The sequence below is a fragment of the Asparagus officinalis genome, chromosome 7, assembly GCF_001876935.1.
Source record: "Asparagus officinalis chromosome 7, Aspof.V1, whole genome shotgun sequence".
NCBI lineage: Eukaryota > Viridiplantae > Streptophyta > Magnoliopsida > Asparagales > Asparagaceae > Asparagus > Asparagus officinalis.
In genome coordinates, this window is record NC_033800.1 from 73883316 (window position 1) to 73908875 (window position 25560).

Consider the following 25560-nt stretch of genomic DNA (forward strand, 5'->3'; position numbering starts at 1 on the left):
TGTAATGTACATATCAAAATAGGATTGTAATTTATATAACAATACCAATTAGCTTACATACATCCAAGAACTCTTCTCCTCCTCCTTTGTCTTCGGCCTCCTCTATCCCGACCTTCGATGAGTTCATGATCCGGTTGCGTTTGTGGTTGTGACGGTCCAGCTCCATCGTCAACACATTGGGAAGGCCTAGCTTCATTGTCGTTTCTGCGTCGTCCTCGTCTATGTCGTTGTTGACGTGTGTATACTAATTGCGCTACTCTTCATGAGTTCGATGTAAGGCTTGGTGAAGCCTCTGCATTATCGACTGATATATTGATGCATGTTTCTGTGCTTCGGGATATGTACCTGCGAGAGATAATTCAAAAAAATCCGAAATGCAAAAATTACTTTAAAATTCAAATTACAATATGTAAATTTTATATTTAATTCTATATTACCTGCTCGAGCCAATTCCAAGCCACTATTTGCAATGGTTTGAACATCATCTATTGCTGATACCTGCAAATTTTAAAAAAAACATAATTTAGCAATATTGAAAAATTCTAATAAAAATGAACTTAAAATATATTTGAAAATACTTACTAATTCTCTCTCATCTATACCCCGAGGCACATATCCTCTTTGCAACTCAACTGGGGATGTGGTCGCATGGAGTATCCATCTTCTAGTTATCCTCCAATACCAAGTGTAGTAATCTGATTCCTGGGGAGTTGGCTCGATTTGCTCAACAATACAAAAATGTCTATCATTCCATCTGTGTATATAATTTTGATGCTCAGCTGCCCAGTCCTTTTGTTGGCCTCCTTTCTTCGCCTTCCTCTCTATTTTTTTCAACAAATTACGGAACATGTTGTGCAAGACCAAATTATCGAAGCACGCGGTCCGGTACATGTATTTCTACTATCTCAAAACATATTAGAGGAACTCTGGCTCTCCATATAACTGGGTATTCTGTGCATATCGGGGGTAGATGATTGAGAAATGGGGTGTAGGGCTCCCATTCCATCTACAGTGTATTACATATAATTGTTGCATATCATTAAAACGAAAGTTGATATATAGAAGGAAAAACTCATTTTTATAGAAATGATACCTGAAAAATCTTCATGCGGTCAAGCTCATTTCGGTAGAAATCTAACTGTCTAGCCGAGGTCTAAACATTTTTGGACATTCCATCTGTGTTAGTTTCAAAATTCAGTACCAAATGAATAACTACAATTATATTTACTACGTTAAAAAATATATTACATGTATCCTAGTGGAATTTGTCCGTCTAATTGTAAATTCACGCATAGTCTCAGCTTCAAATGCAGCCTCTACTATGCCCATACTTGTAGTAAGCTGAGACACCCTTTGAGGTCACTATTTTTCATGAATGCAACCTTAGACATCTCTCTATATAGGTACGCCAAAACCTCACTACCCCACGATAACGCACCACACGTGTCCAAGTCCCCGATAAGTGGTAACCACCTAGCATTTTCACAACATTTTAAGTTATCAAAATAAGCTAAATCAACATACATAATTGTAAATACTGATAAAAATGATACCTGGCATGCACTTTATCTTTACTCGAATCTGGAAATAATATTGAACCGATCATGTGCATAATGTATGCACGTGCATGTTGCTCAATCAATATTAGCGGCACATCAAAAGGCAACGGCACCGAGAAGGTCTCTTTTAGCCACTTCAATTTAATATTTCCTCTAGGCATTGACTCTGGAGCTACACCTAACAACTCCTCACACCTGTCCGGCCAAAAATGTCTATCACTGCCGGTAACGCACGGACCATCTATGCGGAGATCAAGTATCATAGCTACATACTGTAGCGTAATAGTAGACTCTCCCATTCGGAAGTGGAAAGTGTTGGTCTCTGGCCTCCACCTATCTATCAAAGCGGTGAGTAGGGGCCAATCGAGCCTCATCCAACGAAGCTTTGAACATGTCAAGAAGCCGACCCGTCCTACAGCTGCTATTATGCGCTCATCCTCTAGATGCCAACGACTATGGCTGAGGCTATGATCAACCATAACAATATCCGGGCCTATCTGTAAAGCAAATGAATATATAAGAATACAATATTATAAGAATACAATATTGAAATTATAAGAAACTTAGTTACCTCTGTAAAGGATATAACATGTGAACGGTGTCGAGGCTGGTCATATAGGACCTCATCACTAATCGGTCCAGGCTCCATGGTGTATATACATGCACATACAATTATAACATATCAATAACCGATCCACGACTAATTATATTTTCTACATTAAAATAAATCACAATTTGAATATGTCAATTATTACCAATTAATTGTTATCTATTGAGTCTAGCTGGACAACGAGGTCGAGTATGTCCCGGTTGTTTGTAAAGACTACATTTTTTATGCTTGATAATTCCTTCTCGTCCTTGATCCATGGTTCCCCTAATTCGTACATATTGTGGTCGACCTGCTTGTCTCTTGTATTGAGGTGGAATTAGTCGTGGTCCAGTATATTCGGGCCAATACCGACTATCATCGGGTGGATGAAAACTCTCACTGTATGTCTTTCGGTAATGAATTGTTGAATACCATGGCGAACAATACCGATTATATGGAATTCTCGCACCACCCGGCTGATTAGAGGAAGTCGCAAGAACATGTGCACAAGGTATTTTTTGAAGTTGTGGTATGTTACATGTGCAAGTACAATCAACATCAAACAGTTTAACGGTATAGATAACGTCATAATCCTGTACCTGCCATTCATTATCATTGAATACAATAATTTGACATAATCTTGCCGCCTCAATTCTTCTATGCAAAATAGACTCATTCTTTGGTATGTAACACGTTGTCCAGTCTACACCGTCCTCACGCCTTTTGTTGAAGTATGAGTTTAGCCTATAGAACGTTCTTGCAACCAATGATTGTATTGGCATAGCTCGTGCTCCTTTAAGAACACCGTTAAATCTCTCGGAGCAATTAGTTATCATCATGCAAAACCGCACACCCTCATCCTTACATAATGCCCATCGATGCTCGAATTGAGGCTTCAAGTTATGTTCAATCCAATTATGTGCATCTAATGACAAAGACTTGATCTTCTCTCTACAATGTTCATACACTAATGTATCGGTTGCACACCCAGCTTGCCACAAAAGATTTTGCAAATTAATCTCACCGTGTTTTTTCTTGAAATTATCTCTTATATGCCTCAAACAATATCGATGGTGATGTGGTGCACCAAAACCCTTATGTAATGCCCTTATAATTCCTTTCATCCTATCCGAGATAAAAGTAATTAATCTAGGCGCACGGACACTAGGAATCCACTTGTATATAAGTTCAAAGAACCACTTCCAACTAGAAGTATCCTCTACCTCCACAACTGCAAATGCTAGAGGAAATAAACCGCCATTTGCATCTATACCGGTCGCCACAAGAAGCACGCCTTTGTACTTGCCATATAGATGTGTACCGTCAATGCTTAATAACGGATGACAAAAAGTGAAGCCCTTAATAGCCGGACCAAATGCCCAAAATACTCGTGTGAACCTCTCCATCCCCGGTGCAATCTCTTCAGACAATATTTCATATTCAGTACCCGGATTATTTCGCTTGATAACTTCAAGATACTGTGGAAGTAATTCATAAGATTTTTCCCAATCTCCAAATATTTTCGACAACGCTTTCCTCCTTGCATCATATGCCTTATATTTAGATATCTTAATGCCCCGCATATCATATACCCTTTGAAATATCTGACTTGCATTTAGATCAAGTTCAGCTCTAACTTCAGGCATAATTAGCTTACATATATAAGAGGAAGATGCAGAATAATGATCGATGTCCACCGACGGATTGCAACATGTATGAAGCCCGCAATATCTAGATATTACAAATTGCCCATTTGTTGATTTCCTCACAGCGGCATTTAGCAACCAAGGACATTTCCTGTTTCTCTCATCTTGCTCATTTGCATGCTCTACTTCATTCTTCTCGTTGAAATAACATTTTACATAGTAGTTGGTGCATTAGTTTTTTACAGGCTTGAATTTGACCCGATTTTTTATAGACCATTCTCGCACCGCAAAGATCAATGCTTCCTTGCTCTCGAATAGGTCCCCTTTTTTAAAAGTGAAGTCCTCAGGCCGTTGAAAGTTTGGACCAACATCAACAAATTCAGCTTGCGAAGTATTTATCCAATCTTTATTATGAAACTCGTCGGACAACGGATCTTCAGCTTCCACATAATCATTGTTAACATTAAATTGATCCATCCAACGAGAATCATCATCGATTCCAACTGCCACATGCATGCTAGCAATTTGCACGTCTTCTTCTTCAATATCTTCTGAGTCATCATTTACTTCTTCTTCTACAATTAATCCGACCGGTAGATCACCCGTAACATAGCCCGATGCGTCGTTAAATATAGTACTTGACGTCCCACCAAGAGAATGCCCACTTAAATGTTGTAGTTGACACCACGGCTCTTGACTTGGAGATGTCATAAAACCACTCGACTCATTGTCTAAGTCCATCATCCGAGAAAACTCTCCTTGTGGTCGTGAAACTTGGGCAAATTCTTGAATCGGATAATTCTCAATGAACAACTCAACTGACACTTGCTTCTCCACTAATTGTTTCATGTCATTCAATTCCTCATCATCGGTAATCACCACAGTAATAGTTCTACTCTCATTTATCGGACAATTGAAGAACAATTTAATTGCATACCATGCTTTATTAATTTTTGTAACTCTGTGTATTTCATTCATCATTCCATCAAAATTTAATGACTTAGATAGCATAAATATTTTCCTAGAACCTCCCTCATACATCGACATACTATTCAATCCGACGAATGACTTAGATAGCATAAATATTTTCCTAGAACCTCCCTCATACATCGACATACTATTCAATCCGACGGCGAGGCTCCCATTGAAGAAGCAAATAATAAGCATAAAGTTTTCCATCGAAGCTGAAAATCAACAGTCCATCATATGTAAATAATCTATTATAACTGGAAATATTAATCTTAATTTAAAGTCAAATTTAAAACCCTAATCTCAACTACAAAGCAAATAATGGCTAAATTCCCTAATCCCAAATCACATTATTCATGTCTAAACCCTAATCATGTCTAAACCCTAATCACATTATTCATGTCTAAACCCTAATTCCCTAATCTCAACTAAATACATTCCCAAATTTCAACCTTAATCCCAAATCTCAATTAAATCCATTCCCAAATCTCAACCCAAATCTCAACCCAAATCCATTCCCAAATCCGAAATTTCATGGCTAATCAAAATTAAAAAAAAACCACATTTACCTTGGTCGCCGGCGGCGGTCGGAGCGCGCTTGGTCGGCGGCGGCGGTGGTCGGAGGGCGCTTGGTCGGCGGCGGCAGTGGTCGGCGTCGATGGGTTTTCTTCGACAACAAAACCGATCCTTTTCAGAAGAAAAGGGTCGGTTTTGCTGAATAAATTTCTAAGAGGTCGATTTTGCTATTTAAATTACGAAAATGGTTGATTTTAAAAATTTGTCCTTTACGTTTTATTAAAAAGAGTTTTATTACATGGATCCAAAATATGGGACCAATAGGGGAACATGTGAGATGTCCACATCCTATTGCATAATGAGCTGACCATCATTAATGATAACCAGCTCATTATGCAATAAGAGGGGACATCTCACCTGTCCATTCTGTTAGTCTCATATTTTAGGTCATCAGGGAATTTTTCTATTAAAAATAACATTAAATGAAATTTTAAAAAGAAAAAACAGACAGAAACTAAAACAATAAAGAAACAGCTTCACCTCCGTTTTAGAAAATCTATAGTCATAGGCTTGTGATTGTGGACAAGTTATTATCTTTTATCTTAAAAATAGCAGTAACAAGTTAATAAATAAAATAAGCAAAAGACAAAAATAAATAAAAACGGCAAAACAGAAAACCTCAACAGCTTCATCTCTGTTTAGAAAATTACAGTCAAAGGGTAACGGTGGATATTTTATTTACCTTCAGTTCTTCACCTTGACACATTAAAAAAGGCATTAAAAATTAAACAATAAATAAAATTAGAGGGGGAAAAAAAACAGAAAGCAAGAGAGAGAAGAAAGTGAGGAGAGAGAAAGAGAAATAGAGAGCATAAAAGGCAAAGTAAACCCATCAACAAAAACAAAAGGGAAACAAAGAGAGAAAAAAAAGACCAAGTGAAGCAACACGCGGCGCAGCGAACGGTTCGTGAATTCGTTGCTCATAAAACTTAGAAACTACGACAGCAACAACAAATCTCTTCGTCTTCTTCCTCCAAAACCCAATTCATCTTTTTGCAAAAACCCCGAAAAAAGTGTCCTCATTATGCAAATTGGGCTTTTCTAAAATTGGAAAGAGAGAGAGAGAGGAGAAAGGATATAGAGTATCAAAAACTTAATTGCTTGCCAAATTAATGCTTTGGGTATAGGATATTGTGGGTATCACTCCCATATTTTCTTCATTATTTTCTCCTATTAAAGTGTTATATATAGATATAGAGATATTTGGAGAGAGAATAGAAAAAAACCCATTAGATTTTTTTTCTTTTATCTTTTGAGCTTGCTTTTGAGTTTCCATTGATCTTTGATTCTGAGACATGGGTTCTAAAGATCGGAGGAACTATTCTAATATACAGTGTTTCCTTGATGCAACTACGCCATTTGTGGCTTCTCAATCTCTAACAAAGGTAAATTTCAATACCCAATTCTTGTTTTTTATTAGAAAATATCAAATTTTGTTCACTATGATCTTGTTGAAAAAAATCATTTTTTCGCCTTTCAAGTTGAGTTGTATTGGAGTCAATTATTCTTTTGTTTACTTTTGGATTTGTTATTCTTGTTTTAAGTGTGTTTTTGATTAGTTTCTGCTGTTACTTTTGATGGGTGAATGTCTGTTCTTCGTTTAGGGGGGAAAAGTCAAAATTTGTTGACTATAGCCTTGTTAGAAAAAAAAATCCCTTTTTTTCCTAGTTGAATTGTGTTAAAGTCAATTTGTTTTTTCATTTGCCTTTAATTTATTTTTTATTTGCCTTTGGGATTATTTTTAATAACTGTTGTTTTAGTGTGTTTTTGATTAATTTTATTCTGTTCTTTTGATGAATATATGTCTTTATATTTATCCGTTGGTTTTGCTTAATTTGAGGACAAACATCCTCTTTTGGTAACCAAAATCTTATTTGCTTTCTTGAGCTTTCCTATTTTGGAGATTTTTCTGGGAAGCTCAGAATTTTCTGTTATATAAGATTTTGTTTCTTCATGTTATGGTTGTGTTATGTGGGACTTTCAGCTGTAGATAGAATTAGATTTTGGGGAAAAACTAGATCAATTTCTATTTCTTATTTTGGTAAAAATTTACTCCTTTGAACAAAAGGTCAATAATCTTTTCCTTAATTAAAAGTTCACTTTCTTAATGATTGTTCTATATGCATATGGTTGGTCCTGCAAATAACTGATACAAAAGTTCTTCAAAGTTTTGCTTTAGCACTAACTCAAATTGTATATATACAGACATCAATTAAAGATCCAAACAGCTTATGGCAACCAATTGGCAAAGAAACAGTTGATTGCTTCACCCTTGGAGACATCTGGGACCAATATTATCAATGGAGCGCCTATGGCCTTGGCGTTCCAATCCATCTCCCTAATGGCGAAACTGTAGTTCAATATTACGTACCTCACCTCTCGGCCATCCAAATTTACACTAGCAAACCCCCCCTATCTAGGTATATATTTGTGAATCCTTAGCATATTAATTTGGAGTATAGCTCCTGTAAGCTTAACTGACTAAGTGCTCCATGCACCAACTCCGTATCTGAGGGATTTATTTTGAGATGGGTATTGATGTGTGATACCCATCAAGAATGTCTTTGAGATGCGTTTCTTGATGTGTGTCACACATCAGCACACACCTCAAAGCAAATCTGAGGGATAAAATGTTGGTGGACAGAGCCCTCATTCCAGTTAAGTTTAGATAAGTATTTTGCTATAAATTGTTACATTTTAGTTCGTCACCATTTTGGGAGTTTGTATGAAGATTATGCTGATTATTTGGTATAGGAATGTCGTAGAAGATAGCGAGAGTGATTCTTGGAGCGATGATAGTGAGAGCGAGAAGCTCTCAAAGTCTTGGGATGCTGCATCTGAGGATTCGGGCTTTGAACAAGATGGTATATGGCCAGCAAAGGATCGAATTGGGCAACTCTATTTGCAATATGTTGAACGTTGTCCTCCTTATGGAAGGATACCACTCATGGAAAAGGTATGATTTGCTAAATGCAGGTTTATTTCCAAACATTAGAAATGTGTGTTAGTTCAATGTGTAATGTGTTGTTAATCTCCTTTTTTTCTTCTTCTTCTTATCTTAGATAAATGAATTGGCTCAAAATTACCCGGGTTTGACATCTTTTAAGAGCGCGGAGCTTTCCCCTGCAAGTTGGATGTCAATTTCGTGGTATACTAATATCTCAAATTCTTCGAGAGTTAGTTCAAAATTTTGAAGGTTTTTGTAATTGAGGATTAGTGGAATAGCCAATGATCACCATTACACCTGCCATTACTACTATGACATTCATGTTGCACAGGGATGTATAACCATGTAAAGTTTAAAAGAGACGTCTTTCATATGTGTTCCATTTTTGGCCACTGATTTTGTTTTTCTCAAATTTATCAGGTACCCTATTTATCACATTCCAGCTAAGAGAAATGTGAAGGAATTATCTGCTTCTTTTCTGACTTTTCATACTATATCGTCATCCTACCAAGGTAATGAGTCAGATGAGTTGCAATTATCCCATGTGCTTAATTGAATTTATGACTATAGATTCTCTCTCTTTTTTGAGAACTATTCACTGTGATTTGAGGTGGCAGCTATTTGGTAGACAAATAGGTAGTTAAAGCATTTATTTCAAAAGTTTCATATGCATGATTTACATGTCTTGTTTTTGATAAATCATATAATATTGATTATCATTTAGAAGTTATAGGTATTGATCACTTTCAACATCAGATATTTCATTTTTCCAAGGCGGTTCTATTTATTATTTCTTAAACTGGGCTAACATTATCACATCACCAATTAAAAAAATTTCCATCTATTTCAGTACGATAGAAATGATAAGTTCTCATTATGTGTTATCTAGAACAAATTTCTTTAAAATTTAAAAACTTATCTTGACTCCCCCTTTGCTATTTAAATTTGCCCTTCATATTTTGTTACTCACCTGTGTATCTCTAGTTTCGATGATCAAAGCAACAGAAACACTAATGCTACACAATCATGAAATCTAATTGATTTACAAGTTACTCCATAGTTATGAAATTATTAGGAAATGGAATAATTAGGTCTTGATTTCTGTTTATATATGAAATAAGTTCTTTTTGAAGTTCTCTTAAACAACAAAAGGTTACATGTGGAACTTGGTTTTACAAAACGATAGAATTAGCAAACCATGGAGAATATATATTTGCAATTTGAACTGGTCTCTGGGTGCATATCCTTGTCTTTTAATTCTGAATGATTTTAGATTAAAACTGAATTTAGAAAGTTTGTATTAGATAAATGCTTCACTGAAATGTTATGATCAGTAATCCAGTGTATCTATGTATGCTTTCTAATTATTCTCAAGGCTGAATTGAGGTGAAATAGAAACAAAAAAGTTCTTGGTTTGTGGGAAAGACCATTCAAATTAATGGCATTGATTTCCTCTAACCCCATGATATGGGGGGTTATTGGTTGGTGTAGTTTTGGGGTAAGTGAGATAATTTTTGGGACTTTACTTTATGGTGTTATTCATTGAGACAATGAGATTGAGATTTCACTTTAAGGTGTTTTTCATTGGGACAATAAGATTGGGACAATTACCCCCACTTTTCCCAAAATTATCTCACTTCTATACAAACTTTTTGTCCCAACCTACAAAAAATACCCCACTCTTAACTTGGGACAATCATGATGAAAGTGGGGTAATTTTGAAGCACTAATTTATTAAATATCTAATATATGTTAATTGTAATATAATATATAATATATCTTAATTATATTATATTATAAAATTCTATTATTACGTAAGATAATAAAATATTATATAATATTATCTAATATAACGTTATTATATATCATTATTACATATTGGTTAATAATATTTCATATATTATAATATTAGTATTATATTATTATAGTATTACTTTATATTATTTAGTATATATTTATTAGTTAGAATAAAAATATTATTGTAGTATTTTTATGATATAAAATATTGTATTATAATTTAGTGTTTATATATTTAATATATTAATTAATAATATATTAATTATATTATATATAATTTATTATATAATAATTTACTTTCTATTATACTTTATTATTATAATTTATGTTCTTAAATATATTGTCAATATTATGGTAGGTATAATATTAAATAATATTTTTATTACTAGAATAAAAATTATAATAATTACTATATATTAAAGTATGATAATATATATAAAAGTAATATATTATATTATATTATTTAATATATTTTTTAATTAATAATATTGACATACTAATAGTATATTATTTGATTATATAAATATTATATTTTATAATGAGCCATGATCATACTATTTGTTTAACAGTATAATAATTATCATAAAATAAAATATTATATTATATTTTTAATAATAATATAATATTTTAAATAATAATATATTGAATTAAACAAAATATTATAATATTTGATTAAATATTATATTATTTAAATACTATATTAAATATATTGTTTGTATATTATATCAATTATGATATAATATATCATATTATTATAATATATTATATTAAATTAGTTAATAACATTAAATATAATTATAATTAATTAGTAATTATAATATAATATATTATAGTTTAGTATAAAGTAAAATAATGTAGTACATTATAATAACATACCAAATAATATACTAAACTAATTAGGTAAATTAATTTAGACTTAATTGATAGATATGTATTGTACTTTAATAAGGTACCACATCATCAATTATACCACATGAATTGTCAAATCAAAGTTTCAAATTATCCCATCATACTAAATTGTCCCACTTTACACCACTCAAAATATCCCAAAGGGATAAAATTGTTCCATTGGAAACAGTTATCTCACTTAGCCCCAACTTGTCCCAACCAATAACCCTCTTTAGTGAAGAGTTTCGAGTCCCATTTTGCCTCTTTTAATTCTTCATTTTCAACGTCTATTATTCACCTTCCATGTCTTAAATGGATGTTTAGATATTTTTGAACGAGCCACTCTTTTAGCTATCTGATGCAATTTTCTCTAAACCCAAGTCAGGATATGCAGCTGTTTCCTGAAAACTTCCAGCATAATCATCTGTTTGCATGTTATTGAAGACTTAAGATATTTGTTTGTGGCATGGAGTTTCTTTTCTGTTCTGATGAAGCAAATTTTTTTTTTTCAAAAGTTACCAAGGGAACTTCTGGAGTCACATTTTTTAAGTAACAGTACTTGTTGGTTGTGGGATTAGTTCTTCTTGATTTATTTTTATTTTGCTTTTCCATTAGACCTTTAATGCAAGCCTTAGTCTATCTGATTTTTGTGTTTAGTGACATGAGAATTCTTTTAGTTTTTGAGAAATATTTGCTGTCCTTTTCCAGGATTTAAACTGTTGATAACCTCTCTTCTATTCTCCCCTTGACCCATCAACTGTCTTCCTAAGGTATTTGCCACAGCATCAACACTCGAAAGGCGTAAAAATGGAGGGAATTAATATTATACTTAAAACACCCCTATAGTGGTTGATATTTTTATTAACTGAAATCTATCTTTTGTGTGGTATTACATTCATTTTAATCTTATTTAAAATGTGAGTTTGCTGGGATAAGAACCTAGGTGCATCTGATATTTTATTTAAGTCTCTACCAATGCCTTAAAATTGTAATATATTCTAGGGCTAATATAGAATAGATCCCCTGTATTATCGCCCAATTGCAGATAAACCCTCTATAGTTCTACTTTTTCAGATAGGCCCCCTGAGTGAAATTCTTAGGAGGTCTATTTGTCAAAAAGTTACTTAGGGGTCTATCTGCAATTGGGCAATAGTGCATTTTGTCTGTCCACAATTAACCCTAACAATTGATCATTTAAATCTGAGAATTGCCCATACAATGTGGGATAACCTGCCCTTACTGTCATAATAATTTTCCTTGCCCTTTTCTTATGAAGTTGTGCATTTCATTAAAACTTGGATCATCCTTTTAAGTATAGAGTAGTAGATATAATTTCTAATTTTAAGCATACAATAATCAAATTAAATGTATTAAAACTTAGAGGGAGGTAAGTTTAAAACGCAATACTTGAAAAAATAGGGGGTCGTGCTTTGCACGGGGTGCACACTAGTTATCTTTAACGCTTGAAACTCTTGATATTCATTCATCCTTCTTGACATTCTTGCAGAGCAATTGCCAGAGGACACCGGAAATGACACAAAATCTGCAGTCATAGAAAGAAACAACAGACATAAGGACATCAACCGTATCTCTCTTCCTTCTTTTGGCCTAGCCACTTACAAAATGCACGGAACATTTTGGATGAACCCTGAGATGGGCGACGAAGAAAGGCTCGTCTCTCTCTACAGTGCCGCTGACTCTTGGCTAAAGCAACTCAGAGTCCACCACCATGACTTCCACTTCTTCTCAACTCATTCCTCAATGTGAACATAAACCATAACCAGACTTATTTGCCCTTCAGACTTTGGATAGCTTAAGAAGCTAGATTTTGGCCTGATTAGCTTTAAGTTATGGTCTTTCTAACATTGTGGTGCTTTTATTCCATGTAGAGTTGTTTGAGTATTAAAACATGAGTTTTCTTCTAATCCTTTGGCTACAAACATTCTCTTGGGTTGATGTGTATTTGAGATTTGTAGCCTTGGTTGAGTGTTTGTGGTATTTTAACATTCTGGTGCTTTTGGTTTTATGTAGAGTTCAATGTCCATTGAAACAAAAATTTCTTCTAATCCTTGGCTCTAAATATTCTCTTGGGTTGACTTGTATATTACCCTTTGTACCCTTGTTTGAGTGTTGGAATATGTTTCTATCTGCCTTAAAGTTTTTGTAATGTTACGTGTGGCTCTGGTGTAACTTAGAGCTAGGCGCTTTTGGATGTCACTTGTTGCAATTGCTTCCGTTGTGATGTTGTTTGTCTGCAAATTGTTAAATAGAGATCCCTATCTTTGTTAGTTATTTGTACTGAGGTCAAATTGGAATGTATTGCATCCGTTTAGCTCAAGTATGAGATTGATCAACACCTATGCACCCCAACAATTTTCTGTTAGATGGTTTTGGTGCGAAGCGAAAAGCTCCTATTACCTTATATTTTCTTATCTCTTGAATTTATTTTCGAATGTGTGTTGGCACATGATACGCATGAAGATGGTCTCTCATATGCGTGCTTTGATATGTTTCACACGTCAACAGTAGGGGTGTTAACGGAGCGGATACGGCTCGGATATGACACTTACCATATCCATATCCATTTACCCATCTCGGATACGGATACGGATACAGATATATGTCGGTAAGAAAAATTCATATCCATATCCGCCAAAATCGGATACGGTTATAGATATAGATGCGGATATATAAACGGATATGCATGCGGATACAAAAAGGATATGAGAAAACTAGATAGTATTCAGAAAAATATAGTCATGTGATACAAAAAAATTTCGTTAATATGTTCATTATGATTGAAAAGCTAAGATTAGACATCTTGATCTTCAAAAGTAACCACAAATCCATAATCTAAAAATCAAAACTATTGTAAGAGTATGACCAATATGTATTCGGATATTTTCGGATACAGATACGGATATTTCACTACAAAACCATATCCGTAACCATATCCTATCGGTTATAGATTTGAGTAATCATATCTGTATCCTAACGGATACGGTTACGGATATTTCCTCGGATACGGATACGGTTTGACACCCCTAGTCAACAGGCATGTCAAAATAAATACAAAGGAAAATAAAGTTGATGAACAGAGCCCTCAATCCTGTCAAGTTCACGGTAGCTAGCCGTACACTGGTTTTGGTCTTAGAAGGCAAAATTCTTCAAAGCTCATCATCAAAAAGATGCCCATTTCCTCTTATCCAGAATATCTTGAGGGCGCTTTCAAGTTTTTTTTTGTTTGAGTAAAAGGGATGCTAACAATTAACTCACCACGATACTGCCTACAAATTCCTTTTTATGTGATGCTTGAGGTCCATATTAGCTCTCCAGCACTGATTCCTAACTAATGTCTGTAAGCTTCAGTAGTTTTCTTACTTTTTGTTTGTTGCATAAAGAAACCTTTGATGAAGGAAATAATTTCTCTTGAGTGCTAGTATCTCTATCACTTTGAGACTATTACTTTTTTTTTTAAATATTCACGTAAACGACAGGAATATGTTATAAGGTGAGGGACTTCATCTAGTTATCGATCATATAGTAAAATTATTAGACCCAGACTTGCTATACGTGTCTGGATATTGAACTGGCACGAGCATAAATTTTATCAAAATACCTGTACAAAAACATGTTGTCCTGAGTCATTCACGAAGAATGTATGACGGTTTAAAACTTTTGTTCTTCCCTTCTTCATCAATTATTCTTACTTGAGATATCGAAATTCTATCAAGACTAGCCAGGAGATAGTTACTGAGACATCTTCTATAGTTACTGTGAACATGCGAGAAAAAAAGTGTCTGGTGGGGGCCACACAGCGAGCACACTTGTGTCTTGCCTGCACACGACTCACGGGCGCGCACAATCCTCACAAGCGACGTGTTCTACGGTCGAGACACCCGAGGACACACTACAGAGCGCGAATCTTTGTTCTCGGCACCTCCCAAACCCGAGACACAAAATGTGTCTTGCGTGGGCTCCGAGACAGTCGACGAGATTTTTCCAGTTGCGGTTTTTTGGGCCTGTTTTCGGATCTATTTCTTTGGGTATAAATAGGAACTCATTCCTAGGGTTTTCTAGAGGATTTTCTAAGGTTTTAGGCGGCTACAGAGAGAGTTTTTCAGATCTAAAAGGTGAGATCTTGAGGAGAGAAAAGAGAGAGAACTTGGAGCGATTGTACAAGAAAAATGTCAGTTTTCTTGGGTAAAATCGAAGCCTCTTCTCTTTGGGACGAGCTTGCTGGTTGTGTAAGTTGTTGGTGTTCTCCTTCATAGTGGAATCTCCCTTCACCCTTCCCCATGGACGTAGGCAAGTTTGCCGAACCACGTAAATCTCATATTTTTATTGTTTTCTATGTGTTGGCTATTGTTTGTTGGTTTCCTCGATATTCAGATGTAGATCTGATATTAAGAAGAGTGTATATCTCACCTTGCTGAGATATATTATTTCTGTTCTTATTTTCATCGTAAAACAGGAACATCGAGATTGACTTGTGTTTTGTGAAAATAAAAGCCATGACTTTTTTCAAGGTGATTCGCTTTCGCGATGAGGTGGGCGTGTCGTGCCCCCAACAATTGGTATCAAAGCCCCTTGATCAGATTGGTGGTGGTAGAACTTTCAATTTGAGGTGGTGTTTGGTTATTGTGTGGTGGACACAAGATATTTGTTGAAATTTCTGAGAGAAATGGTTTACTAAAACAAGCGGAGAATGGCGTCTACCAGTAAAACGATTAAAGTGGGAAAGTATGAGATCGAAAAATTCAATGGGAATAATGATTTTTCTTTTTGGAGGATGCAGATGAAAAACTCGTTAATTTCGTAGAAATTACACAAGGCTTTGGTAGGAAAAGAAAAGAAGCACACAGATATGTCTGATGAGGATTGGGAAGAGTTAGATCTCGAAGCACGAGCGTTGATTATCCTATGCCTTGAGAGAGATGTAGTTTTTTTTGGTGGATGTAGAGGAAACGACTGCGGATGTGTGGTCAAAGTTAGAGAGGTTGCAAGATGGAGGAATGATCATCACTCCAGGAATACATCAACAAGTTCGATATGGTCATATCGGATTAATTTGAAGGACATTGATGTGACAGTAGAAGATGAGGATCAAACACTTCTGCTATTTCTTTCTTTACCAAAGTCTTATGAGAACCTGATACAAACATTAATGCTTGTAGGTGACAATTTGAAGATGGATGGGACTAGAACAACGCTTCTAGCGGATAATCTTTAAAAAATTGTAACTAGTGACATGGCTACTAGTGGTAACAAAGAGCAAACACATGGATTATTTGTAAGAGGAAAGGGTCAATGAACGAGGAAAATGCAGGGGAGGAAAGTCTAGATCGAAATCGAGACATTTTGCAGGAAGACCGTGTTTCAAATACGGTGAGCTTGGAAATTTCAAGGTTGGCTGTCCTAACAAGAGAGTAGGTGGGAAGAAGAACAACAATAAAACTGAGAGAAGAGAAGGCAAGGAAGATGCAAGCTATGTCTCGGAGGAAGGGAGCAAAAAAGAATGCTACACCGTTACATGTGGTGAAGATACATCCGGTAAGTGGATTCTTGATTCAGGTTGCTCTTATATGTGCCCAAATAAGAAGTGGTTTATTGCCTATAGAAGCATTGATGCTGGAACCGTATTAATGGGGAATAACTATGCTTGTAAAATGGTGGGGCTTGATGATATCAAAATCAAGATGCATGATGGAGTACTCAGAACCCTGATGGATGTGAGACATGTTCCCGACTTGTAAAAGAATCTTATCTCAGTTGGTGCTTTGGACTTCGGTGGCTACAAGATAGTTACAGAGAACATAGTAAAAAAGGTTGTTCGAGGTTCCTTAGTAGTGATGAAGGGCATTCGTCATGGTAATCTATATACTTTCTCAGGTACGACAGTGACAAGAGATGCATCGGTTGGAACTGATGGAAGTGGTGAGGACTCATGTGAGCACACTCGATTATGGCATAGGTGGCTTGGGCACATGTCAAAGAATGGTCTAGATCTGCTCGACAAAGAAGGTTTGCTGAAGAACATAAAGAAACCTTGCATAAATTTTTGCAAGAATTGTATGTACGGAAAGGCGCACAAGGTCCAGTTCTTGAAAAGCAAGAACAAGAGTAGAGGTATATTAGACTATGTGCATACAGATGTTTGGGGTCCAGCTCCGACAATTTCCAAGGACGGTTCCAGGTATTTTGTCTCATATATAGATGATTATTCTAGGTATACTTGGATTTATTTTCTTAAGCATAAGAATGATGTATTCGAGACATTTAAGAAGTGGAAATTAATGGTTCAGAATAAAACAGACAGAAAATTGAAGACACTGAGATCTGATAACGGTACAGAGTATACAGAGGATGCTTTCAAGAAGCTTTGTGATTAGGAGGATATTGCTCGACACTGGACAGTCAGGTCTACATCACAACAAAATAGAGTCGCAGAGAGACTGAACCGTACATTGCGGAAGAAAGTAATGAGTATGTGATCATATGCTGGTTTGGGCAAAGAATGATGGGCAAAAATGGTTGTTATAGCTTGTTACATAGTGAATAGTTCTCCATATTTGACATTGGATGGTGATGTACCCTATCGGGTATGGTCTGGGGAGCATGCAGATTACGATAGGCTCAGGATTTTTGGATGTATAGCCTACTATAGCGTCAACGAGGGAAAGCTTGACGTGAGGGCAAAGAAGGTAATATTCTTGGGGTATGCAAAGGACGTAAAAGGCTATCACCTTTTGTGTACAGAAGATTCTAAGTTTGTGATCAGCAGAGATGTTACCTTTGATGAGAAATCTATGATAGCTTTATCAAAAGCTAGGACGTCCAAGGATGATGGTGTTGAGACTGTTAGGACCTCAAAATCCCAGGTGATTGAGATAGAACCTAAAGACCAACCATGTTCTAGTCGTATTCAAGTAGGAAATCACGGAAACACTCGGGGCATACAAGCAGGTTCAGAAGTTAGGGTCATACCAGCCTCTGAAGCACTATGGGCAGGTAAATTTGATTGAGTACGCACTCTCGGTGGAGGATGATGAGTCGGTCACCTTCAAAGAAGCTATTCGGGATAGGGATAGTGAGAGTTGGTTGGCTGCGATGGAGGAAGAGATGGAATCTCTCCGGAAAAACCAAACATGGGAGGTAGTCCCATTGCCCGTAGGGAGGAAAGCTATTGGGTGTAAGTGGGTGTACAAGAGAAAGGAGGATCATTCCGAGCTCGGCAGTATAAGGTACAAGGCAAGACTAATGGCTAAGGGGTTTACACAAATAGAGGGTGTCGATTATAATGATATTTTTCTCCGGTGGTGAAACACACTTCTATTCGGATGCTATTGAGTATTGTTGCTCATGGTGATCTTGAGTTAGAACAACTTGATGTCAAAACGACCTTCTTGCGTGGAGACTTAGACGAGGAAATCTATATGCATCAGCCTGAGGGTTACAAGGCTAAGGATAAGAAGAATCATGTATGTCGCTTGAGGAAATTACTATATGGATTGAAACAATCTCCTCTGTAGTGGTACAAGTGATTTGACTCCTTCATGCTAAAGCATGGGTTCTCCAGAAGAGATATTGGCTGTTGTGTCTATATTCGGAAGCTTCGTGGAGGTGATTATATCTATCTTCTTTTGTATGTGGATGACATAATTATTGCTTCGAGAAGCAAGATGGAGATAGATAGGTTGAAATCTTAACTTGGTAAAGAGTTTGAGATGAAGGACATGAACGTTGCTAGGAAAATACTGGGAATGGAGATTAGAAGAGAACGAACAAATCAGTGATTTTTCTTGAGTCAGAATGGCTACATTGAGCGGGTTATCGTAAGGTTTGGGATGCAAAGTGCTAAGTCGGTGGTGACTTTATTGGCTCCACACTTCAGGCTCTCAGGTAAAGAATCTTCCACTACAACGGAAGAGAAGGCACACATGGAGCATGTACCTTATACTAGTGAAGTTAGCAGTTTAATATATACAATGGTGTGTACACATCTAGATATTTCACAGGTGGTCAGTGTTATCAGTAGGTTCATGACGAATCCGGGAAAGGCACATTAGGAAGCAGTGAAATGAGTCCTGAGGTACTTGAAGGGTACCGCAGATACGAGTCTGTTCTTTGGTGGAGATATGTGTCAGATTGATGGTTTTGTTGACTCAGATTATACGGACGATCTAGACAGACGACGATCTACTACTTGTTATGTGTTCAGAATACATAGTGTTCCAGTTAGTTGGCGATTGATGTTACAGGCTACAGTTACACTTTCTACTACAGAGGCTGAGTACATGGCCATGGCAGAGGGAGTGAAAGAAGTATTATGGTTGTGGGGTCTTCTAGATGATTTGAGGATTGAACAGGATTGCATGAACTTGTGGTACAATAGTCAAAGTGCGATTCATTTGGCTAAGAATCAAGTTCATCATGCTCGTACTAAGCATATCGACGTCAGGTATTATTTTGTGCTGGATGTCATAGAGGAAGGTGATATTTCTCTTATGAAGGTGCACACGAATGAGAATCCAGCAGACATGTTAACCAAGGTGGTGACAGGTAGCAAGTTTCAGCATTACTTAGACTTGCTTCATATTAGCCCATGTTTATCTGTCCATGAGGGCATGGCCCTTCGGGTCGGTGATGGGGTGAGGTGGAGACTATGGTGGAGAATTACAGAACTACGATTAGCTTGATCCCGGTTAGAGGGTACGTAGGCAGTCATGGTATAATGATGCAGCTGGTTTGACCTGGTTTGGTGTTTCAGATCCCTCTGGTGATGTTCGCTAAGTTTCTTCTCGTGTTCATCCAAAACTTGAGGTTTATCAAATGATGTACGAGGTAGAGAATTGTGAATGTACGAGACACAAAGTGTGTCTCGCAGGGGCCACTCCTACAAGTATGTCTCGGGGTACACCCGAGATACAAAGGGTGTCTCGGCACCTCCCAAACCCGAGACACAAAAGGTGTCTCGTGCGGGTTCCGAGACAACCGACGGGATTTTTTCAAATGCGGTTTTTTGGGCCTGTTTTAGGGCTAATTCTTTAGGTATAAATAAGAACTCATTCCTAGGGTTTCCTAGAGGGCTTTCTGAGGTTTTAGGCATTTGTAGAGAGAGTTTTTCAGATCTAAAATTATGATGCCCCAGGGTTCACACAAGGCTGCAGTCCAAGGTGAAACCCGGATTGTCAAACCAGCCAGTACCAACTACCATGCTACGACATGTTTCACTATCACAGTCGCTATCTCTCTAGTGGAAACAATAAATAAGTGAAGGCACAAAACATGCAAGTAATAGAAGTAGTATAAAATTAGATATGCACAGAAGAAGTATATCAACAAATGAGCCCAACTGAAATAGAATACAAATATCTCTGAGTCTGAAATATATCTCAACACAATGAGTCAAATGAAATCTCACTAAGGCACTCAGTCTCTACAAAATGAATACAACACTAAAGTCTGAACAATGGACATAACTAAATAGTGAAGCTTCAACTGCTAAAACCGTGCGACAGTGACTATGCTAGATCTCCGTTATCCTACGACTCTCCGAAACTCTGATATGCCTGAAAGATATAATTTAAAAAAAAAAAAACAAGAGCATCAGAGCGTTACAGCAAGATCACCTCCATCCGTCCTAGAGGAAGGGTTGCTAGATGAAGTGAAGGCTCTATCTATTAAGCATAATCTACCTATATCATTTTCCCCGTATCTAATAAAGTTAATATTTAGACACCTACAAGACGAGACATAGTACGTCGAGCAAAATAATCCAAATAATGAAACCCTCATATATATACCATATGTCTCAAATTATAGATCCCTAAATATCAATTCCAACTCTATGAATGAAAACAACATTCAAAAGAAATACTCCAAGCCTAAACCATATAGAATCAATATCACAATCTTGAACTACTTCTCAAGTAGTTGGCGCAATAAGAAGAGAATATCATTCAACTCAAAAAAAAAAAATTACTATAGGTTATATCCTGTATGCCACAAATCAAGGAATGTGCCCTACTCATGGGTAATCTAACATGGGAGTAACTATAACTGATGATACATGCCACAAATCAAGGAATGTGCCCTACTCATGGGTAATCTAACATGGGAGTAACTATAACTGATGATACATATATGTGTGCATCTCCTTATCCTACTCATGGGTAATCTAACATGGGAGTAACTATAACTGATGATACATATATGTGTGCATCTCCTTATGTAATAGCAATATTCTTGTAATATTCTTACTCAATCGCTCTGTGGTAATAGGTTTTATCTTCCTATTCCGGATACATAAAATAACGATACTATTGTAATACTCTTACTCAATCGTTCTGCGACAAATATGTTTTATCTCCCTATTTCCAGATGATGCATCCAGATGATCATACAGAAGAGTATAGACATATCAGCCAAATCCGTAAAAACCCCGATCATCTTCGAGTATTGGTACAGTCACGGCCTCGTTGCGGGAAACATCTAATACTCCTAGTGTGGTACAACCGCGCTCTCATTATGGGGTAACATCCACACTGAGCATCCATAACTAATAAAAAATACTTTATTATATGTTATTACACTTTTATCAACTCAACGTGTATCAAAAATCTCAACAGTGCGTGTTAACACAATATAAACTAAGTGTATCACTTTTATCAACTCAACGTGTATCAAAAATCTCAACAGTGCGTGTTAACACAATATAAACTAAGTGTATGTGCACATATCTCGGTGTGCGTGTCCATAACTGGTGTTCACCATCATCTCAGGTATTAAACAACTCTTAATCATTGTAATATGATAGTATAAAATCGAGAAACTCTCTCAAAAATAACAAACAAGAGCGAAACTCAAGAAACTTTCACGTTATATATCAATTATTTCAAAACAGCACATTTGCAGTTTTGTGCAGAATATATTGTTAGTCAATTGTGCATATATTTCTCTAGACAAACTCTTTTTAAGAATAGTTTTTCGTTTTGAAAACTAGATTCACATAGATATCATTTGGCAGTGGTTTGGTTTAGATTGGAGTTCATATGATATCTCTAATTTCCAATTAAACGTTATATATGTGTAACCGTTTTTTTGCAGAATGTATCATCAGTAAATTAAGTATATCTTTCTCTAGAAAAATTATTTTTAGGAATGGTTTTCTGTTTTGAAATCTAGATTCATATATCTTTCAATTGGTATTAGTTTGGTTCAATTTGGATTTTATTTGTTATTTTAAATTTCTAGTTAAATAGTATATATGTGCAATAGTTTTTCTGCAAAACATACCCAGATGAAATGCTCCTTCCAATCTCTGTTAGAGTCAGGAGCATCTGTCACAAACTTGAAGTTCTTACTATAATGGAAAAATAGTGAGGATCCTTTTTTTTCAACTTAACACTGATTAATTGCTCGAACAGGCACAAATTCGGTTCGATGTCGACACGGTGGCATATGACCACGAAACCCACCAACACCCCTATAGCGTTGGGGGTAAACTAGCATGGGGAAACCTCCATAGCAACATACGCTTCCTTAATTAAAGGATGAAGTGGCAATCGGAGCCCATACTTAAGGTGGGCAAGATAAAGCAGTGCCCAATTTAGCCGTGGTGGTACACCGTTTCATGTCTCGTGGGCGCCTCCAGTGTAAATGCCCAGGGGATGTTGTAAAGCTCATAATACCTATGAAGCTCGTCAGCAAGAATCTTTGAATGAAATGATCTGAGGATGGTGATCCTCTCATCATTACAACCAACGAAAGACCTTTGAGAAGCCATCGAAAATTTACAGTTGAGAAATTTGAAGGGATTAGAGAGGAATAAACACCGAAGATTGGGAGGTAGGAGTTCGTAAAGGATTCCTTATCACCCCCAATAGGTTATTTATAGAATTCAAGAGACACGTGGAGTTATATGAATGATTACTACATTTTGAGATATGCGGTTGAGATTTGCCTAGAAATCTCAAAGCAGTTCACACGAAAACCAAAGCATTGTCCCCCTTTACTCTGCACTGATCCTCTCGAAAATCGAAGCCGTGTTATTTACTCTCTGACAACTAGCAATACTTTTACATCATTTCGAATAGTGACGTTCCACTAGCGTTATAAAGACCTTTAGTAAATCATTGAGCTATCATCTCGGCAAACCGTCAACCACGAACCTGTTGACTCTCAATGGTCAATCTCTAGCGTTGGTAGTCTTTCTGTAATCTTTACCGAGGAATTTTAACATTGACTATCCATAGTCGACTGCCTCAGTATTACTGATCTTAAAAAAGAGATGAGTCAACACTAGAACTGTCGGGTGGATTTTCAAACCCAAACTAAAGCCCAGTTGTTTGTGGGAAAATTTGTAGTAAAAAGACAGTGAAAGAAAATTGACTTGTATTCTCTCAAAATCGATTACAATTTGGATTTCCTGATTACAAAAGAGAGGAGAATGAATTTGATTCTCCCTTTTGTTTAATTCTGGGTTCTTCACGGTGGCGATGGAATGCCTCCCTCGAATGCTCGCGTCGAGTTTGCTCTCCATTGACGATCCGACGTTTTGATTCACTGGAACGATATCTTCTCCTCACGATTCGACGCTGTGGAGAACTTGCGTGGCAAGTTTAAAACTCTTGATGAGTTGATAACTCTGAATGAGTTTGAAACTCTATCAAAGAGTTGATTTGAACCGAAAGTCGGTTGATAAGCCAAGGATGAAAGCTGTTGCTCAAGGATGCTTCAAGATCTTCTTGTTGCCAAGTATCTCTCTCCAGCCGATCTCTTCCAAAGCCTGCCCAAGGATCTCTTTTGCTGCTGCCCAACCAAGAGCCAAATCCCCTCTGCTCGAACCCCTGAACTGAATTGATTTTTAGTTATTTATAGAGGATTTAGGGGGTGTAACTACCCCTTAAATCACTCCTAAGTGGGGTGTAACCGCCCTCCAATCATGGGAAACAGTTTTGGAACTGTTCACGGGTTTAAGGGGTGTAATTCCCCCTAAAATGGCTCCATAATGGGGTGTAACCGTCCCCATTAAGTGGAGATATGGTTTTAAAACCGTTTAGGTACTGTTTAAACCAGTCAAACACAAAAACGCGGGTCTGACCCTAGCATTTTGATGTTGCAACGCAGGTTCGACTCCGGCGTTTTGATGTTGACACACGGGGAGGACCTCCGCGTTTTGGTGTTGATGCGCAGGGATGACCTCTGCGTTTTGGTCTTAGAGCACGGTGATGAGTTTCGCGTCTTGCTTTGAAGAGATTATCAACAAGTAATCTCTTTTGTCATAGCGTTGCAAAGATCATTGTCTTGTAATCTTCATCTTGGCTCCTTGAGAATATGAGAGTCGTCAGATTGTAACTCTCGATGTTGATTGTGAAGGCTGTTGATTAGAGCTTTCATCAGTTATTGTGAAGGTCATCAGATTGTAACGTTCATCAACCTAAGTAAAAGTCTTCAAATTATAGTCTTCTGGAAGTCGTCAGATTGTAACTTCCATCATTAGTGTTTTGATGGGGATCAGCTATCTATTATGATTTTTAGACAGCTTACAAAACCCCCTCCAAAGTTTTCGAAAGTTCACGGTTGACTGAGACGAATTTTTAAAATACTTTGGATCTCAACTCTGATCTTGGTTGATTCCTTATGGTAAAGGATTTGTTCTCTGCACTTGCTTTGAAGGCATCTTGGTTGGAGGGATTTGCCAGGTAGGACCTGTGTGAAGGTATGCGCCATAATCCTGCTTCTAGAATACGGGGGTGGACCCTGCATTTTGAACTTGAGACGCGGGTCTCACCCTTGCATGTTGAATTTGGAGCACGAGTGTGACCTCGGCGTTTGGTTTTTGCATCGCGGGTCTGACCTCAGCGTTTTGACTTAAGACATGGAAGTGGCTTCCGTGCATTTTTGACTAAGTCTTTGAGACTTGTCTTTAGCTCATATGTTTTAAGTCTCGACTCACATCCATTTAGCTAATGGACCTACGAACATGCATAGGATTTTTGGCAAACCCTCAGCCATCAACAGATTTGATAAGCCTTTACCGACTACCGTTTGAGTCAGGCTAGCATGTGAATTATTTGAATCCGTTTCACATGTAACGTTGTGCTAAGAGAATGAACCCTCTTAGACTTGATGCTATGATTTTGAATACATAGACTTTGTCATTTTTACAGAAAAAGACTAACCAACAACGCGTATTAGGCGTAGGCTTATCTCTAATTAGGAATCGAGATAAAGTCCCCCATGCGTGTAAGGCATGAATTTCGGCGTTATTAATAACAACCTGCTATGATGTTGAATACGTAGACTTTTGTCCTTTTTACGGTGAAAGACTAACCGGCAACACGTGTTAGGCGTTAACTTATCCCTACTTAGGATTCAGGATAAATTTCCCCATGCGTGTAAGGCATGAATTTCGGCGTTATTAATAATAACCTGCTACGATGTTGAATACGTAGACTTTTGTCCTTTTTACGGTGAAAGACTAACCGGCAACACGTGTTAGGCGTTAACTTATCCCTACTTAGGATTCGGGATAAATTTTCCCATGCGTGTAAGGCATGGATTTTGGCGTTATTAATAACGACC

At 36.8% G+C, this 25560-nt stretch overlaps 4 protein-coding genes across 4 annotated transcripts; 2 read left to right on the forward strand and 2 right to left on the reverse strand.

Moving 5' to 3' along the window:
- On the reverse strand, nucleotides 254–891 carry LOC109847356. Its single transcript, XM_020416588.1, has 3 exons — nucleotides 583–891; nucleotides 438–498; nucleotides 254–345 (listed from the first exon to the last, which is right to left on the reverse strand). The coding sequence occupies exons 1-3, from the start codon at nucleotides 889–891 to the stop codon at nucleotides 254–256; spliced, it is 462 nt and encodes a 153-aa protein (XP_020272177.1).
- LOC109847357 lies at nucleotides 2325–3794 on the reverse strand. Its single transcript, XM_020416589.1, has one exon. It carries the CDS (start codon nucleotides 3792–3794, stop codon nucleotides 2325–2327), a length of 1470 nt encoding a protein of 489 aa, XP_020272178.1.
- Nucleotides 6175–13075, forward strand: LOC109848995. The gene is made up of 6 exons (XM_020418757.1): nucleotides 6175–6724; nucleotides 7545–7759; nucleotides 8094–8295; nucleotides 8402–8487; nucleotides 8707–8798; nucleotides 12479–13075. The coding sequence occupies exons 1-6, from the start codon at nucleotides 6635–6637 to the stop codon at nucleotides 12736–12738; spliced, it is 945 nt and encodes a 314-aa protein (XP_020274346.1). The 5' UTR covers nucleotides 6175–6634; the 3' UTR covers nucleotides 12739–13075.
- LOC109847358 (uncharacterized mitochondrial protein AtMg00300-like) lies at nucleotides 16824–17363 on the forward strand. Its single transcript, XM_020416590.1, has 2 exons — nucleotides 16824–17167; nucleotides 17291–17363. Exons 1-2 carry the CDS (start codon nucleotides 16824–16826, stop codon nucleotides 17361–17363), a joined length of 417 nt encoding a protein of 138 aa, XP_020272179.1.

Coding starts and splice junctions, on each gene's coding strand:
- LOC109847358 (XM_020416590.1), top strand. CDS start 16,824: ATGAAGGGCATTCGTCATGGTAATCTATATACTTTCTCAGGTACGACA. Junction 17,168..17,290: donor ATTTCCAAGGACGGTTCCAG/GTATTTTGTCTC, acceptor TAAAACAGACAG/AAAATTGAAGACACTGAGAT.
- LOC109847356 (XM_020416588.1), bottom strand. CDS start 891: ATGTACCGGACCGCGTGCTTCGATAATTTGGTCTTGCACAACATGTTC. Junction 499..582: donor GTATAGATGAGAGAGAATTA/GTAAGTATTTTC, acceptor TAAAATTTGCAG/GTATCAGCAATAGATGATGT. Junction 346..437: donor CTTGGAATTGGCTCGAGCAG/GTAATATAGAAT, acceptor TATCTCTCGCAG/GTACATATCCCGAAGCACAG.
- LOC109847357 (XM_020416589.1), bottom strand. CDS start 3,794: ATGCCTGAAGTTAGAGCTGAACTTGATCTAAATGCAAGTCAGATATTT.
- LOC109848995 (XM_020418757.1), top strand. CDS start 6,635: ATGGGTTCTAAAGATCGGAGGAACTATTCTAATATACAGTGTTTCCTT. Junction 7,760..8,093: donor AGCAAACCCCCCCTATCTAG/GTATATATTTGT, acceptor TATTTGGTATAG/GAATGTCGTAGAAGATAGCG. Junction 8,799..12,478: donor TATATCGTCATCCTACCAAG/GTAATGAGTCAG, acceptor ACATTCTTGCAG/AGCAATTGCCAGAGGACACC.